This window comes from Oxyura jamaicensis, chromosome 2 (genome assembly GCF_011077185.1).
Source record: "Oxyura jamaicensis isolate SHBP4307 breed ruddy duck chromosome 2, BPBGC_Ojam_1.0, whole genome shotgun sequence".
NCBI classification, from domain to species: Eukaryota; Metazoa; Chordata; class Aves; order Anseriformes; family Anatidae; genus Oxyura; species Oxyura jamaicensis.
Window position 1 is genome coordinate 79,224,666 of NC_048894.1, and position 18,278 is coordinate 79,242,943.

General features: G+C 41.9%; 1 protein-coding gene across 3 annotated transcripts in view; it reads right to left on the bottom strand.

The window, feature by feature from the left end:
* The window catches only part of PIGN (phosphatidylinositol glycan anchor biosynthesis class N), a 108,752-nt gene that overhangs the window by 88,819 nt on the left and 1,655 nt on the right, over nucleotides 1-18,278 (bottom strand). The window contains exons 1-2 of one of the 3 annotated variants that reach the window (XM_035317098.1): nucleotides 15,505-15,787; nucleotides 3,336-3,595 (exon numbers count right to left, since the gene is read on the bottom strand). In XM_035317098.1, the coding sequence (XP_035172989.1) occupies nucleotides 3,336-3,562 (227 nt within the window). In that variant the 5' untranslated portion in view covers nucleotides 3,563-3,595; nucleotides 15,505-15,787. Of the gene's footprint in view, nucleotides 1-3,335; nucleotides 3,596-3,725; nucleotides 3,789-15,504; nucleotides 15,788-18,278 lie in introns of those variants that run through there. The other 2 variants (XM_035317096.1, XM_035317097.1) reach the window with 2 other exon arrangements.

The window sequence follows — 18,278 nt, forward strand, 5'->3', positions numbered from 1 at the left end:
CTTAACCCCCCCATCCCTGCCCAACAAATTGTTGCTGTCTGGCATTGCTTTTCTTTGTTCTTTCCATTTAGCTTGAAATTTCAATCTTCCTTTGCTCGTTAAATATGCTCAAGTATAATTAGTTCTTGGGACAGTGTCTGTCTTCTTTATCTATGCTTAATCTTGGAAGCCAGCAATGAGAGGATATAAACCAAATGTGAATGTAACGTGCAAATTATTTGAACAACATTGAGAAAATCCAGGCAAACCTCTTATCTTTTGCAGTTACACTGAAGTGAAGGAGAGTAAATTCTCATCAAATATAAAGAAATAAAGAAATTGTCTAGGGATTATACACATACAATAGCTATAAGATAAAAATCAAAGAAAATAGAGGACAAAGCTCAAGCATAAGAAACAGGCTCCAACTGTTCTTGTCTGCTAAAGATATGAACAGCTGGAACCTGCCAGAGAGCAAACAAGCGAGCATTATCATCAAATGTTTTCTTGTCTCCATCTTCTGGAAGCAGAGAAACATTCACTGCCCACTGTCAGGGTGGTGGGTGGAAGGAGAAAAGATTAAAACACACCATGACATACCTTATACTAATGCTCAGGAAGAAAGGAGCGGATTCTTTTGAACAACAAAGCCAAATCAATTTTAAGAATCAAATCTAGCAGAAGTTACTCTTGTTGTTCAAGGTGTAAGTTACAAAACTCGCCGAGTTTGAATGTGATCAAACATAGATCCCAAGTTCATGTACTGCAACTTGATTTTTAACAGATAGACCAATCTGGTTTATACCATTGTTAACTACAAGTTCTGTACACTAAACACATTTCTCTCATGAAAGACATAAGAATCAAACCGAAACATAGAATATTTAAGGTTTGACTGTGCTCATGGAATTCATAGCTTATATTCATCTTGGATCTCACATTCTCAGGCCTATTTGAAAGTTCACGGAACTACTTTGAATAACCCAAATATTACAGAGAAAAATGAAAAAGGCAATATAATTTTCTGACATTATTTCTAGCTATCACCTCAGCCAAGTTTCAAGACAACTCACATTGAAAACAAGTACTGTTCTGAAAAAAAAGGATTTAAGTATCAGCTAAAGAGGTTTCTAATTTATTCTTGTTGGAGACTGCTCAAGATACATTGCACTAGCATTAGTGGAAGACTTATGACAGATAAAACAATTTTGGCTCTCCTCTCACTTCGCTGTAAGAACAGGTAGGAAATTGTTTTAATTAGACTTTGATTTCTACCCCTTGGATTACTTCCCAACTCCATTTTGCCAAAGTTAGAAAGTAATCCTTTACATTTGTTTTGGATGGGTTGCATTAACATATCTGAAGTCAACAATAACATAAGGCATGCAGAATATAGTCAGAACATCATTTACCTCTTCAAAATTCACTTAGCCATTTTGAATTATTTCAAAGCCTTTTACTCAGAAGAACTGTTTTAAAAATTCATTTCCCTGACAGGACAAACATTAGCTACCCATAATAGTGATGAATATGATATAGCACTACGTACGAAACGCGACTGACAAGGAATAAAACATCTTTCTTGCAGTCCTCATCAGCACTACCACAGCAGTTCAGACTACACCACCTGCTGTCCCTTGTAGCTACCAGAACACTGCTGAACAACAATTTTTTCAAGAATATTTGTAGAAGAAAAGCCTGAGTACTTGGTATACATCAGCCAGCAATCTGTTCCAACCATAATGGATATTTATTAACTTTACATGCCTACTAAAACACCTCGCTTTCATTTATAGCACATTGCTACACGAATAATTCTTGCTCATTTAAAGATAATCTTTCCTCCTTAATGAAACAGTAGTTCCCAACGTGCTCCACCTGCACGAGACAAGTAATCTGCCTATGATGCTGCACACTAAAGCAGATAAGGGACTGCACACTTGACACTTCAGAATGGACGTGCAAAACAGTGGACTTGATGTGCCTTGGACTGCCTTGCCTTCCACCTTTCAGAAGACAGCATGCTGCATGCTTTCATCTCACATACACGTGCTCACACATGCATTTATTATTTATAGGCAGAATGAAAGAACTAGAGATAGACAGATGGCACCTCAAATCTCACTGGCATGACCTACCATTATCTTTTCTTCTAAGGCAGCTCTTTCTTCCACTTACCCAGGTGCTTTCAGCATAGGTGACAAGGTTTTACTTACGCTAATTCTGAAATAGGACAAAGCTAAGTAGAGACAGAAAAGTACAAGTTTCCTAATACCAGATGAGCTAATACATGGTTTGCCTTATTACTAGAAAGGTGTAATAATGCTGAATTGCTGAAACTGAAGAACTTAAGACCGTTAATGGCTGGAAAAGAGGATATTTTGGCCCCAACACACCACTGCTCCTGGAGATGGGGCGCTATGGCATTCACAACCTTATGATGCTACGAAGGACCAACAACTTTAGTCCTAAAAGGAAGAATCTGCTCTGGAAGAGGCATGAAGTCCACCACTGAAACAAGGTATGGAAAACACACTGGTGTGGCATAAAGCACACCTTACAAGAACCCTAACTCAGCCAGAGAAAGAGTTATAAGTAATCCCACACAGGATGGCAAGTACTAACGCACAGCCTTCCCAGATTTCTATAGCAGACTGGAAATGCCACAGCAGCTTCAGATGATTGATTACGTGGATTTGCTCTGATATGCCAGCCAGACATCAGCTATTACACAAAAGCAGTCTTATTTAGCACTGTCTCCTTTTTTTTTTTTCCTCCACGTTTAAGCAATTATTTGTCTTATGATCAAGTAACAATCTTGATATAAGGAAACAAGGAAGGCTGGGAAATGTTAACTTTAATCACTCAAAGACAAGACTTTTAGCGTTCCTTTCTGGCTGCATTGTTTTTGCACAATCTTAAACCAAATCATGCCATTATGCAATGAGAGATGCTAGAGATAGCACAAGAGAGGCAGCGGGGTCATGCACGCAGGAAAGGTGGAACAAACAGGAAGAGGCAGCTTGCTGTTAGATCCGCTCAGCCCATCTTTTTTAATCACTCCTTAAGAAGCCTCATCAGCAGCTTAGAATTGGAAGACAGGTGCGTTAATGAACTACTCCTGCTAAACTGAACATCCAGGAAGCAGTTTAAATAAATGACTTAGGTTTCAAAATTGATGCCATGCAGAGCGTAACTGCAAAAATTTGTCACTTCAAAGGCAGAGGGAAGGCAGTGCAAAGCCACCACAGTTGCCTTTGCTTCTCTTATTCCTATGAGGACACTTTTCATCATTACATAGAACTGTCTCCAGAAGCTAAACCTTCTGGATCAGAAGTACTTTTGGATGGACTTACCGCAGGTAAGGTGCATGGGAAGTGTTGTTGCTATCCAATTCATACAGCGAGTCTGCCCGCAGACCGTCGGCAACAAAGAGTACGAGACGTTTTGCTGGAGGTGGCAGTGGAGTCTGCTGAGGAGTCATGCCATGAACCAGAGGAGAGCTGAAGTAGATGTCAAAAATGGAGACCAAGAACACAAAATGGACAAGGAGACCAGCAAGTATGAAGACTGGTATACCCATGGTAACGGGGGGCTGGCAAGGCGAAGTCCAACACTGACAGGGAGTAAGAAAGATATAGTTGGTCATATGATACTTAGTAGGATTCATATTTATTTCATTTGTTACAAAATAGGAGTACCGTAACTAGAGTTACTACCCAGATCCAAAGTCAAACTTTATTTACAAGCAGCTTTTTCCCAGATACACTGGTTTTGGTCAGAAGCCATCGCATTGCTGATTCAGCCTGTCAGATAGCTATGTCACGCCAACTTCACTCCGGCGTTTACTGGGATACTGGCTGGCTTCAGAAGACCATTAAATCAAGCCAGCATCTCTGACATTCAGCAGTTTTCTGTTACCTACAGCAGTGACAGGACTCAGACAACACGTCTCCATGAACATACTACCCTCTACCGGCCGACTGCACGACAGCTTTGAGGTCTGTTCAGGCAGACAGGGACCAAAGTCAGCTCGGGAAAGCCATCTTACAGCAAGGATCCATCCAAAGGTGCTTTCTGTAAATTTACCATCAATTCCGGGCTCATTATACTCCATTTAGAAACCTATTTTAAATGAACAAAGATGCTCTGTGTGAGTGCAGAACGCTATTACTCTTCTAAGAAAGGTGACAAAAAAGCAACAGGTGAAGAATTACGGTTCAGCTGGATAATAATCTCTCCTTTCAGGACGTTTTTTCTGCCTTCATTCTTTGAATTCACGTTCAGGATACAAAGATGCTTAAAAATAGATACACTGGAAACGCATGCATCCACCACACGCGCTGAGGGTTTCATAGGATGCCTACTGAAGGCAATGCAAACACGTATAGAGTTAGGTAAAATGGGAAACAGCCCGAATGAGGCTATTAGCTCTATCTAAACTGCTAACTTCATTATTTAAATAAGCTAATTATCAGCCTTACCCAAACAGCACCTCCACACCTCCATTCACTAATTTAGAAACAGATCTTCCTAACAGCCTGGAAGGTGCCGACACTCAATTGTCTGTATCAGTACACACCTCTCTCCAAAAGACACTCTTCATTCAGGATCTAGTTAGTGATCCTGAATGAGAAAGCATACATTTCTTACCTTGCTACTTAAAGAACTCCAGGAGTTAGAAACATGAACGTGGACAGGCACAGGCAGCCACCACATGGCAAGACGATTATTTTTATCAAGGAAGGAAAAAAAGGCCTCACTACTGCACAATTAACTCTGATAAAAACCCTGAAAGATTTTCCTAAAATAAAAAAAATTAAGGGCCAGGAAAACCACAGGGGGGAGAGAGGGAAATGAAAAAGATTCAAAAGTTTTTTTTTATATTTAAGTCGTGCTACTTGTCAAAGTAAAATTCAGGCCTATAAGCAGCTTAACTATAAGGTACAATTCCACTGATTTTCCCTAGTGAAATACAGCTGCAAAAGCCTTCTTCCTAATCAAAATCATTAATATAGTAATGATTTCCAGCTTCAGAGACTGAGAGAAAATAAGTAACAAGATTGAGATAAATACGGCATTTCAAAGGGACATGTAATAGCCCTACTCGGTGCAGAGTTAGGTTTTATCACTTATGCAGGAACTTGCACAGTTCTGTGTCTCCAAGTGAGATTCCAGCAGAGCCCTGGAACATTTGTAAGCTTCAGTTTATTACTTATTGTTTCCATTTTTAAGTACTCTGAGTTTCTGCATACATGAAAACACAGTCACAGACATACCATTAAGTTGAACACAGGACCTCATTTTTGCTCAGTCTTATTTTCCACAGGGTTTTCTCTTCTGATGTAGTTGTGCTGTTTGATAAGAGAATCTGAACTATGCATGCCTAGAAACTGATGCAACTAAATACCCCCTTAATGAGAGCACATTATTTCAATCAGATACTTGCTGCTGGGTGCTCCCAACACTACACTTCTATAGCTTACCATTTTCTAAGTTCTTCCAGTTACAGTATTAGTAATCTAAACTGTTTTCAGCACAAAGTGTTTCCCTTTGCTTTAAATCTCCCCAGGCCTGAGACGTAGCTTGCAGCAAAAAGAGTGTAATCAACACAATTCAAGTTTAATACCATGTCATCAGAGTACAGTGATCTACAAAATTAAGTCCAAAAAAAGACTTCATTTGCAACCACGGTTCAATTACGCTATAGCAGGCCATTCTTCGGGCACAAGATATCCAACTGCTCATCACCATGAGACGATCTCACTGCAGGCAGCTCCCAACCCACCTGCTTTCATCACACCCCTTATGCCTGATCCTTCTGCCTCTAGCTTAGCTTATATTGCTCCCATAACGCACAGCCTTGTGCATCACTGCAGCGACTTACCACCGCGAGGAGCGTCCTCTCCTCAGGCATACATGCTTTCCCACATGTATGAAGCGTTTGCAAAGCTCCAAACGAGATATCTAACTATCTCAGCAGGATGACAGACGAGTACCCAGCTCCCAGCACTAACTGTGGTCTTGTTTTTGAACCACTAAGCCCTCGTGAGGTCTTGCAAACGAGCACACGTCTGTGGTTCGAGAAGGCTCAAAGAGCATCCCTGCCCTCATGTGCTAGGCCACCCAAAAAGTGAATAAACAAACTCTCCCTTGAAGATGTATCTTACATCTTGCTGTCAATGAAACTTAAGTCAGCAGGAAGAGTCAGCAGGAAGCAACTGTAGACAAGCAACAACGACCTTCTGCACCTTTTCATGCCGATCAAGTTACAGCTGAACTTGGACATTGCTACTCGGAAGCGTCTAAAGCTGTTTAGACAGGTATGAAATACATTTCCTTTAAACACAAGAAGTATCATGGAACAACATGAATTAGGATTTCCAGTAACTGATTTTCAACTTGGGTTTCCTTGAGACTTCCCAACAATCAAAGCACTTATTCTATCCCACAGGACAAACACCAAGATCAGGCTTTTTTTGGACCCCGCTTTCCACAGGTCCGTTGCCATCTCACTCCAAGCTCTTTTCAACATACACCACCAGACTTGGAGCGCATCCCCATTTCTTCTCAGCCCTCAATACTGCAATATATTTGACTACAGAGAGAGGAGAAAGAAAAACAAGCAGGCACAAAGGTGACCTCTCTTGCAGAGCTTTGGTTACTGGCAGTCAAATACTTCTTCCTTTCTTATCTTCAAGCATTTCTGCACATGTCCGCCCCACTCCCGTGTATCTTTCTGCTTGAAATCACATAATTACAGCTACAGAGCTCTTCAAGCAAATGAGACATCTCCGCAGCTCTCCCTTTAGCAGCACACAAGCTCTTGCAATAATTCATCGAAAGCACGGTTCCAGGTACTGGCTTAAAGGTGACAGATAACTTGTAAGCACGGTCATGGCTGAAGAACTACTCTGACCCAACCTCTTCTCTAACACCTAACTAACCAAGGCAGGCAGGCAGGATCTGAAAAAGCAGAGCAATGAGATTATCTGAAGAGAATTGCTGTGCACAGTAGTCCTCTCAGAGGCGATGCTCGGGGTAAAATTTGGTTCCTGACTGAAAAGAGAGGTAAATACTCCTTTTCATCCCACGATGCTGAAACATCAGTTTGCCTAAAAGGTACAGAAGCATCACTTAAAATGGGCTAATTAATTTGCAGAAAGCTTTCCCTAGAGACTGAAGACTGTCAGAGGGGTTCCATACGTACACAGACTACAAAAGAAACTGCAACCATCACATATAAGGATCAGGATCTGAACCACCCTATGTGCAGAGGAAACAGCAGCCAAGGTAAAATATACCATTCAGGGTTGCATTGACTCATGAAATAACCTATCAGAGGCTTAAAGATACATGGAAACGAACATTTACAGATTAACGAAGTAAAGTGTACCCTGACAAAGAAATACAAAGAAACATCTTTGCTAGAGCCCTCTGAACTTAGGTACCACAGTCTAAGACAGACACCGGTGGAAGACTGTTGAGTGATGGACTGAAATGGCCACTTTCCACATAACAACCAGTTTCCATTTTGAGTAAGATCTTGTCTGTCTAAACAATCCACAGCTGTGCAGGAACAGGTCTTGGCTGATACTGATTTGTTTCTTGGCTTAATCGCTACCAGCTGGGACTTACTATTAAAGGTTGATTTACCATGGATCACTGAATCATGAAAGGCAGACCACCAGGGAAGAAAGCAAAGGTTCAAAGACATGAGGACTTGCAGGATTTCTAAGCAACCTCCGTGGAATGAGGAGGCCTAATGCTAAGCAGTGTTTATGCTGCGTAATTACAAATATAAGCATTTGTGGCACAAACAGGAAGAAAGATGAATGCATCTCACTTCAAATGTAAATGGGATCCCTGGGGTGATCTCCTCCATTGCACTCTTGTGCAGGGACCATCAGTGTGGAAAGCTACATATGTACTGTGAAAATGTTCTCTCTTGCAAGATCCGGATGTGACCTTCAGTAATCAGAAAAAGCCTCAGCGTCAGTCTCCTGGGACACCTGTTTTTTTTTTTCTGCCCATGATGGGTCTAATATTACCCTCCTCTCTCCCCTTTTCCAAGAGGACTGGAATCATAACTTGACCTTGTTCGCAAAGACACAATGGAAAGTCTTGGACTGCAAGCCCACAGCCTCCATTGCAGTAACAACTAGAATGGGTTGACAGCACCACGAAATGTGAAAACGCACAGGTCTTCAGAGCCCTGAGCTGAATCATCTGCAGTACAGAGATCTCCACGCCCCTTTTCTTCTCCCTCTGTGCTTTTGCATCACCATTTGACAGGGTTGTTCAAAAGCCAGTCTCAACCTGCAGGTTCAATGTGGGAACCAGAGGTGGAACAGGATCTCATAGGTGCCCTGACACACCTGTCAGCGTAAAGAGGAGCTGCAGATGAAAGCCTCAGTATTAAACACCTTGGTGCCCAGCAGCTCTCCAGCATGCTTTTCTGGCTGGGAAGAGCAGAGAGCAGCTATCCCAGTACAATCCAGGCACTCAGACATCCCTCAAGCCAGTGACGTCTGCCTTCATGCCCCCCAGACACAGAGGAGTACAGGTAATGCTTCTCAAGAGCACGCGTCTGCTCTAGCAGGAAAAAAGCTGATCTACGTACTGTTCCTCTGCATCCTCAGAGACACAGAAATGGAATCCAACTTTTCTGGGGCACCACGCAAAAGAAGAAAGAGATCCTTCCTCTTCTCCCTCCTCCTGTTGTAGAAGTCATCACAAGCAAATCTCTCTGTAGCGTCTGGTGCTTGGTGGTTCAAGGCAAAAGCCCCACAAGACATATTAAAAGGATGAAAAAAACTAGGAGAAGAAGAGAAGTAGATTGACTATTAAGTTATAAGAAAAAGCAAAAGCCAAAGCCTGTCAAAGGAAGCAAAAAAGAAATGTATTAGACACATAGCCCTTTTAACTTTGGAGGACAAGGAACTGAATCTAAGTTTATTTCTAGTGCAAAAATCCCTGCCCTTGTGTGCTTGGCCACCCAAAAAGTGGATAAACAAACTCTCCCTTGAAGATGTATCTTACATCTTGCTGTCAATGAAACTTAAGTCAAGGATGTGTCAGCATTTTTGTGTTCTCTGATGCTTTCCCAGGCAACCCCCTAGTAAGTGACTCAGTGCACTACCTCCCACAATCCAAAGATTTAAGCTTTGCCCAAATCCTCATGGCATTACTGTATTTAATTCTGTTTAGCTACTGCCTATCACATACTAAGAGAAAAGATTACAGCTTCCAACCTTACAGACAAAATAGAGGGAGAGTCAGGAGCATGTTACAACCAATTTATCACTTGCTGTTCCTTACTGTCCATCCAAACACGCTACTTTAATAATACAGCTCAGACAGACGATTCATCTCCTCTATAGACTCATCCCAAGTAGTAAACAATAAAATAAAATCAGGCTCTGATTTATTCTGTTTCTGTATTTTCTCTCCTTCTATCACTACCTCCTAAAACCAAACGCGGAGCCAATCGTGACATCGTCCAACCTCCAGTATGTCACAAATTAAGCTATGCACTTAAAGTGCTTTGTTTAAACTACTTGGAGCCAACAACAGTTTTGAATTCTTAACAGAAAAGTACTAAAGATCCACCAAGCTGTTCGCTGCCCGTTAAATAGGAGCTGGCCACGTGAACAGCGCAAATAGAAAATCAGCACTGCCCTGGGTTGCATCATGGGCTTCAGCAGACTGCCTTCACAACCCCTCACTTTACTGGATCTCGTACGCGATCAGAGAAGACAGCGCACACGTGTGCAGGGAGTATTCATTCCGAGAGAAAGGGCAAGACAGAGTCAGCAGATGCCTTTCCTAAAGCCTAGGAGATGAAAGACAAGCATCAAGGATCACCTGGCTGCAGTTAATTATTTTTTTTCAGGATAAAATGATTTGATCACATGAGAGGTGGTCTTTTTTCTTTTTTAAGAAAAAACAACATCTTCCACTGGCCAGGGAATGAGAGAGTCCTCCTCCTTCTTTGTACTCACACCCATCAAACCCAGAAACCCCTCTTTGAGAGGCAGGCTCCTCACCAGTGCTCATGTAAGCGCAAGGACTACAACACCCAGACTGGGCAGTAGCAGGAGAGCAGAACAGCTGCGGTGAGCCCCCTAAGCCCCATCAAAGATGAGAAGCAGGCAGAGCGGGCAGCCTGTTTCACATGAGCTCTTCCCTCCTTTCCAGCTGATCCATACCCTGCTAACAAGGCTTTTTGACTTGCACCCCAATCCAGTACTTCCCTGCAGCCAGGTGTGTTGGGTCTGTCTGGGATGGAGTCACCTTTCCCTGCAGCAGCCCACACAGCGCTGTGCTCTGCACTCATAGCTGGAACAGCACTGGTATCACTCCAGTGTTATGTCTATTGCTGCATAGTGCTGGCACAACATCAGAACTCCTTCCAGGCCCCCAAGAGCCAGCAGGCTGGGGGTGGGCAATTGATGGGGAGGGGACATCACCAGGGCAGCTGACCTAAACCAACCAAAGGGATATTCCATAACACCTGATGTCACACTGAGCAATAAAAGGGGGGCTCTCATGGGGGAGGGTCTCTCCTGAACAACCGGTACGCGTTTTGAGGCCCTGCTTCCCGGGACGTGGCCGAACATCGCTCGTTGATGGGAAGTAGAGAATAACTTTTTTTTCTTTCTCTCTGTGCTTCCGCGCGGCCTTGTTGTTTCTTTTGTTTCTCTTTCTCCCCATTCCCCTTTCCTTAATTAAATCATTCTCATCTCAAACCTCGAGCTCTTTGTGTTGTCTTTTCTCCCCCTTCCTCTTTGAGGAGGGGAGGAGTGAGAGAGCGGTTGTGGTGGAGCTCGGCTGCCCACTCGAGTAAAACCATCACACCAGGTCTGGCCGCTGCACAACCCGCATCCACAGCCCCCCGGAAAGGATCAGCTCCCTTAAAGATGAGCAGGAACGCTGAGAGAATTACGGAAATGCTTGTTTCCCTCAAGCAATCCACATCCGAGTTGTTTTTCTCTGAAGTTACAGTCTCTCAGCATTACAGACAAGGCAAAGAAACCCGTATTTGCGCGGCAATATAACATAGTTCTTTGTGAGAAATGTAACTTTTCCCTTCCCTGCTTTTCTTTTTTTTTTTTTTCTCCTTTCTAAATATGCAATAAAACAAGCACAAAACACTACATGGAGTACGCCTCACTGGCAGGAATATTTTTTAAGGATAATAAAGTGTCAAGAGAGGGAGCTGAAGTCACATTAATCAATTCTTTTAGAGGGACCATGCCTCACTAAATACTGCCAAGTCTGTTGGTTAAGATGAAGAAAATCCATTGGAAAGGCTTTTTCAATAAGCACCAATGGCCTTGGTAAGTATCTTTTATGAAAAAAAAGAAATAGACAGGAATGCCTGCTATGTTTCTGGCTGACGAATACATTTTTCAACTAAACGGCGGTGTGTATTATGTAATTTAACCTGTCAAATTGGGGACTGTACAATTTGTCCATACATAAAACATGATCCTTTCGCTTAGGGCAGGGGAGCGAAATGGGAGTGTTGCTGTGTGACAGTATTTTTCATGGTGTGGCAATATACTTCAACCATGATAGCAATAGCAGCCCTTACCCTAGTCTTTTCCTAATCTAGATTTTTTTTTAAGAGTTAAACTTGTCAAGTAATACAATCAAGTGACTCCTGCTGTCAAGGCACACACCTACTGACTGCACAAATCTATACAGCAGACTTACCAGCCAGCCTCCGAGTAAGCCTACTCACATCTTTACACAATACTTAAAACATTGAGAACTCAAAAACCTCATCGTGACTTCACACTTACAATGAATGTGAGATAATGATCAAGTCCCTCTTCCTCCTTTCCCAAATTTCGTTTTCTTTCTCTACTGAGGCATAATATGCTCCATCAGACAATGAAACTGTAATGACAGTAGTTTTAGTTGCTCTTGCACTGAAGTGGCTTTTGTAATTTAAACCATCTGTTTATAATTACGTTATGTTCAACATCTTCACTGAGCATTTTATGGATCATAATAACAAATGACATCTGCTTTAAATTTTAAATGTGGTTCAGTAAAGCACATCCAAACCTGAGCCAGGGAGCCCAAGGAATATTTAATTTTCTTTTTAACATCTCTTGATAATCAAAATTGCTCTGCCCGCCTAGAAAAGTCTCTTTTGCGAAAACACTCCGAGGAGAAACCTGACTGTGGCCTACGAGGCAGAATGACTTGAACTTCCCTGCAAATCAGTGGCTCCAGTGCCAGCCTACAGAATTCTGTCTGAATTATCCTGTGAGCACGGGAACAGTATCCACTAGTCTCCCAGGTACAAAAATACACTCAGGAACAACACTGACAAGATGACAGCGTTGAGAAGGAACAGGGGTGGTTTTCTCATGCTTTGAGGCGTGAAAGAGAACAAGAGCATCATCCTCTGCAAACAGAGGTCAGCCAAGTACAGAGGAAGGGAGGGGGAGAAATGCAGCATTACTTTTGCTCACCATGCAGGCTGTTAGAAAAGTACAGATCTCAGAAAAAGCAAAACTCAAACCCAACTGCTGTGACTTCTTTTTGCTGTGAATCAGCTATTTCACTGGCAACAGCACTTTGGGAGCCTGTTTTCAGGCAGTATTCACGATTCCTTTTGGGTATTTCTTGACTTTGGAGTCATATTGCCATACTCTATAAGCAAGATTTCTTCAAGCACCACTGTTCTACAGCTTAACATCATATTTCATGGACATGTCATTCATAAATTCATCATTTCATAGAGTGTTTAGTTGTTTCTCCTGCCAGAAGTGACTTGCATTGCACTGTATAACCTCTATTTTTGCAGGGAAAAGGGATGTTTTGACTTTATTACTTCACGACCTGTTTGGAGATCTCATAGACAGATTTTTCACAAGTTTTGTGGATTATTTTTGGGCAAAGAATCTCTGTCTAGGAGCACCTAACAGCCCAGCACACCTGCTTCCAGGACTGCTATAGTCAGTAAAGAAGCAGTACTTACAAGAACACAACTGCACGGAAGACCACTTGCCACAGCAGTCTCACTGTCTCACTGGAGACCTCCCTGACAATCCAAAGCTGAAAGACCATGAGATATTTGTAAAGTCATTTTCAATAAACAGAGGCCGTGACACACAGGCACCAGTACAAGCAGCAAAGTTCTTTTACTTTATCAGTAAAAGATGGAAGGATCAAACTCTTCAAAGTCACACAGCAAACACTAAGGTAGAGCACACAGGGAAAATGATGGAAGACGACCTTCAGCTCTATTAAGCTTGCAGTAAGAACCAGCTTGCAATCTTTTTCTGTATATACTCAGAGGAAATATTTAAACAGAGAAAATGGTGTTTAAAGTATGCTCTACAAAAGCTAGTCTAAGACTGAAAAAAGCTGAAACAGGAGAGTTTTGTCTTAAGTCGCATCTTCTCATCAGTATCAACTGCTACCAAAAAAAAAAACAAGAAATATCTCCAATGGAAGAAGCCACTTATCAGCTACTTCCTGCACACAGGCCGTCAAATGTCAATTTGCCAATAGTTTCAGGCTGAAGGAAAAAAGGACTGCAAGACAACCTTCTAAGCACAGAGTAACACTTTCAATAATAAAGAAACACATAAGTCAAATAATCATTTCACGGGTTCCCACTCTTTCAAAAAAAAAAAAAAAAGTGTTTTAGAAAGGACTCACGAGTGTGTGAGATAAAAGTACTATTTCAACCAATTCTGCTAGCCAGTAGAGTTGCATTTGATCATAAGGTATAATCAACTGGCTAGCATAATTGCTATTGTACAACTCTTAACCTACAGAACCTGCACCCACAACACGCCCCATAGAGCAATCCCTGCCTACCGCCCAGCTCCCTCACCCCAAACTTGCCTGTTTGGCAGCTCCCAAAGGGAATTTCCCTTCCTGTTGCCTTATCTGTCTTTCTCAGGGCTGTACAAGCATTAAGAAGGATCTTGGCTCTGCTCCAACTGTACGTGGGCACTGTTACAGACCAAGACCCTAGCGGGATCCATCTTAGAAACAGGCTTTCAGTATATACAGCTTCATCAGAAAGAAACTAGCACAAGGGGGGAAAAGTGCTCAAATTTCTTCAATCACCAAATGAAATTATTCAAGAAGCTGCAATAACAAGTTGCAAGGCCCAGAGAAACATTAAAAGGATGGATTGTATGACCTTCAAGGGAACGTTCAACTTCTAAACTAGTAATGCAAGCGTACATAGTATTTGATCACGGATATGTTGAGGTTTATTGAAAAGTCTTAATGCACAGAAGTTGTATTGCCTTCCTTTCACAAGCAGTTACTTGTCATTGACTGATTGCTCTGCCAACAATACAATGGAGCAATGCAATACTGGTAGGTAGAAGATTACAAAGAGCAGACACTATTATTAGACAGACATCAAATATAGTCTCATGTTAAAAACACAAAGACAAGTTCTGCCTACATGAGGTACCTGCTCTCAGGAAGGCAACAACCAGCTAGTTTTAAGGTGACAGAAAAAGTCTATTGTTCACATCTGTGTAGCACTTATTTACCTGTACCCAACCATCTGCAGGAATTGTCTTGTAATTAAAAACATCTGTTTCCCAAAATAATTAAAACCAGCAAGGGAAATATTTCATCAGGTGTTGCTACATGAATACCTAACTGCTACTGCCATGTCAAAAGAACAAGAGTTCCTCACAGTCACAAATACCACAAGAAAAACCAAGCTAAGACAGCTGCAGAGAGTTGTCCTGTCCTCTGCTCCCATCCACGTATTCCCATGCCAAGCCCTCCCTTGGACTGGCACAGCTGCCTGTAAAACTGTATAGTGAGACAGACGGGAGAATTAACTGCAAACAACCTAAAGAAGAAAAAAAAAAAAAAAAAGGAAGAAAACTGAAATAACTTTGCTCTAGTACAGTTCCCTATTCTAATTCATAAAATAGACCTCTGTTGGCACCAGATGGACAGGACTGCATCATATCCCAGCTGTGCTAACTTAGCACATTCGAAGCACGTCCTCAGATTCTTACTTTGTTTTCCAACTTATATTAAATTTATTAACACCATTGCCTTCATTACATGACCTCCTCCACAGGCTAGCTTAAATATCTTCAGTCACATTTTCCTCCAATATCCAACTGAACAACAGCAGGCAGAGTAAGGAAAACAGAGTAAATATAGAAACTTCTTTACAAGTTGGTGGAGTGTGCTTCTGTAGTGACAGGAATAAATAAGACCTTCTAAATTTCAAGCCTTGTTTTCACCTCCAGAAAGCTTCAATATTCACCTCCAGAAAGCTTCAGTAACAGACATATTAATAAATTCAGGCAACATAGCTTCTCACATGAGTTTAGTACTTTAAAACCTCTGAATGACTTTACAAAGACCATTTTCATACTTGCTTTCCATTGTTTCCTTTCTCACCCAAACTGTCCTTCAACATGGTAAGGTATGTCCTCTTTAACAGTCATCTGTTAACCTCCACAACTTCCTTTCGGTACAGCCTACATTTGTAGACAACACACCCATCTTCCACAGGTTTCCAAACTTGAGTGAATGAAGGCTGATGACTCAATTCTCCACTTTGTAGATGTATAAAAGGTCCTATCTCTTATCCCCAAGTTGCGTCTTCACTCAGTGGCATTTCTCTCTATTCTTTCAAAAACATGAAATACATGACATGAAATTTGAACAAATTTGGATTCCCCAATTTCTAAAATTTTTCTCAGGGTGTAAATATTTTATTCACCATGCTTCTTACAGCAGGCTCCCAAACATCCATTGTTCACAGAAATGCTTCAAAACAACAAATCTAGAGAGAAAAAAGTGATTGAACTTTTCTCCTCCCAAAGGAAGACATTATTTCTAACCTCATAGAATCATTAAGGTTGGAAAAGACCTCCAAGATCATCTGGTCCAACCATGACCCTACCACCAATGTCACCCACTAAACCATGTCCCTAAGCACCACGTCCAACCTTTCCTTGAACACCCCCAGGGACGGTGACAACACCACCTCCCTGGGCAACCCGTCCCAATGCCTGACTGCTCTTTCTGAGAAGAAATGTCTCCTCATTTCCAACCTAAACCTCCCCTGGTGCAACTTGAGGCCATTCCCTCCAGCCCTATCCCTAGTTACCTGTGAGAAGAGGCCGACCCCCAGCTCCCTACAGCTTCCTTTCAGGTAGTTGCAGAGAGCAATAAGGTCTGCCCTGAGCCTCCTCTTCTCCAGACTAAACAACCCCAGTTCCCTCAGCCGCTCCTCACAGGAACTGTGCTCCAGGCCCCTCACCAGCTTCGTAGCCCTGCTCTGGACACGCTCCAGGGCCTCCATGTCCTTCTTGTACTGAGGAGCCCAAAACTGAACACGGTACTCGAGGTGCGGCCTCACCAGGGCAGAGTACAGGAGGACGATCACTTCCCTGGTGCTGCTGGCTACACTTATTCCTGACACAAGCCAGAATGCTGCTGGCCTTCTTGGCCACCTGGACGCACTGCCAGCTCATGTTCAGGCGAGCACTGATCAACACCTGCAGATCCTTTTCCTCTGCACAGCTTTCCAGCCACTCTGCCCCAAGCCTGTAGCGCTGCATGGGGTTGTTGTGGCCAAAGTTCAGGACCCAGCACTTAGCCATGTTGAACCTCATCCCGTTGGCCTCTGCCCATTGAACCAGCCTGTCCAGGTCCCTCTGCAGGGCCTTCCCATCCTCCGGCAGATCGACACGTCCCCCCAGCTTGGTGTCATCTGCAAACTTACATGTTCTCCTCTTACTCTGTGGGACATTATCACATTTTTGTTAAGGCTGAAAATATTTCTAAGAGTCCCTTCTCATCTCTGACTTATTTTTACTTCAGATGCTTCTTTTTTCTTATTTTCACTTCAGATCCCAACTTCAGATACATTATCGAGTCAGTTTTTATGGGTAAAGCTATAACTGTACTTAACATACAAAAATATTTATAAAATAGCTTATATTAGATCAGGATTCAACAACCCTACAAAAATCAGCACAATAGCAAAGACTGATTTGTTTCTACTAATTTTCTGCTTCAAGAAGTGCACGTGTAAAAGTTCATGAGAAAATATGCATCGGTTGAAAAATTGGGTTTTGTTTTATGCAGCCTCCCCCCCCCCCCCCAAAAAAAAAAAAAAAAAAAAAAAATTTGAAGGCGATTTTTTTTTTTTTTTTTTTTTTTCCCACCATACAAGCCCTCCATATTTTGGATACCCAGCTTGACAGACCTATTTTTGGAAACCTCATCTTCTGAGACATATTAAGGTAAGCTATTCTTCAGACAAACAACTTGCACCCTTTAAAGGCAGAAGAAAATTTTAATTTGAGTAAGAAACAATGCACACCTTTTGGAGGCAGAAAAATAAATGAATTTGTAGATGTCTCCATCAAGTAAGCCTATTTAATGCCTTGTTTCCAAAGCTTCAGCATCTTTTTCTGCCTCATACGTCCATAGTGATGGATCTTTCTTATGAGGCTTTCTTCTCAAATCTCTTAAATTAGACTCTTAGAATACCTATTTGTATACTGCAATAAACTATTTTTAAGCATATTGGTATTGCACAGGGCAGTTTAAACACACTTTTCTTCCTACATTCTTCAGCTCTGGAATACGTACTTCAGCTGTGTTAACCTTATTCTAGGTGCCAGTAAATTATTTTGGAGCAACTGAGGGACATCAGTGTAAATATTTCAACTAGTTCAATAAGCCAAAACAAACCTCTTAGGAAGTACTGCAACAGAGGAATATTTTTGCGTTATTTTAAGTGAGAAGAGAAAAATTTAGCCCTTTTTGTAAAGCTACACAGAAGCCAGAAGCAACGCATACCTTAAAAGAAGGGGAGACTTGTTTAAACCACCTGTAAACTTCGAATCACTTGTAAACACAGCAGATCACCACTAGAGGCTGCTACAGGACATCAGTAAGGGAAAAAAGGGAAAAAGACCACAAGCAGATGAACTTTCAGTAAGTTCACACTGAGCATCCTTTAACTCTCCAGAAAGGAAAGGAAAGTGACAAGATTTTCTTAACGAAATCCACCACATTGATTCTACCAAAGTACCAAGAGAAAACACTTTTCTTATTTTTATTGTAATCCAAGACAAAATCCCATGCATTTTCAATACACTGCCGCTTCATTTTATGCTACAACCCATTCACACTCCCCTATTTTTTTCCTATGATACAGACAATATGAAATCAGTATATTACTGGGGGGGGGGGGGGGGGGGGGGGAATGTTAATGAAAGCATGGGTTTTTTTTAATTTAAAAAAATTTTAAAACAAAA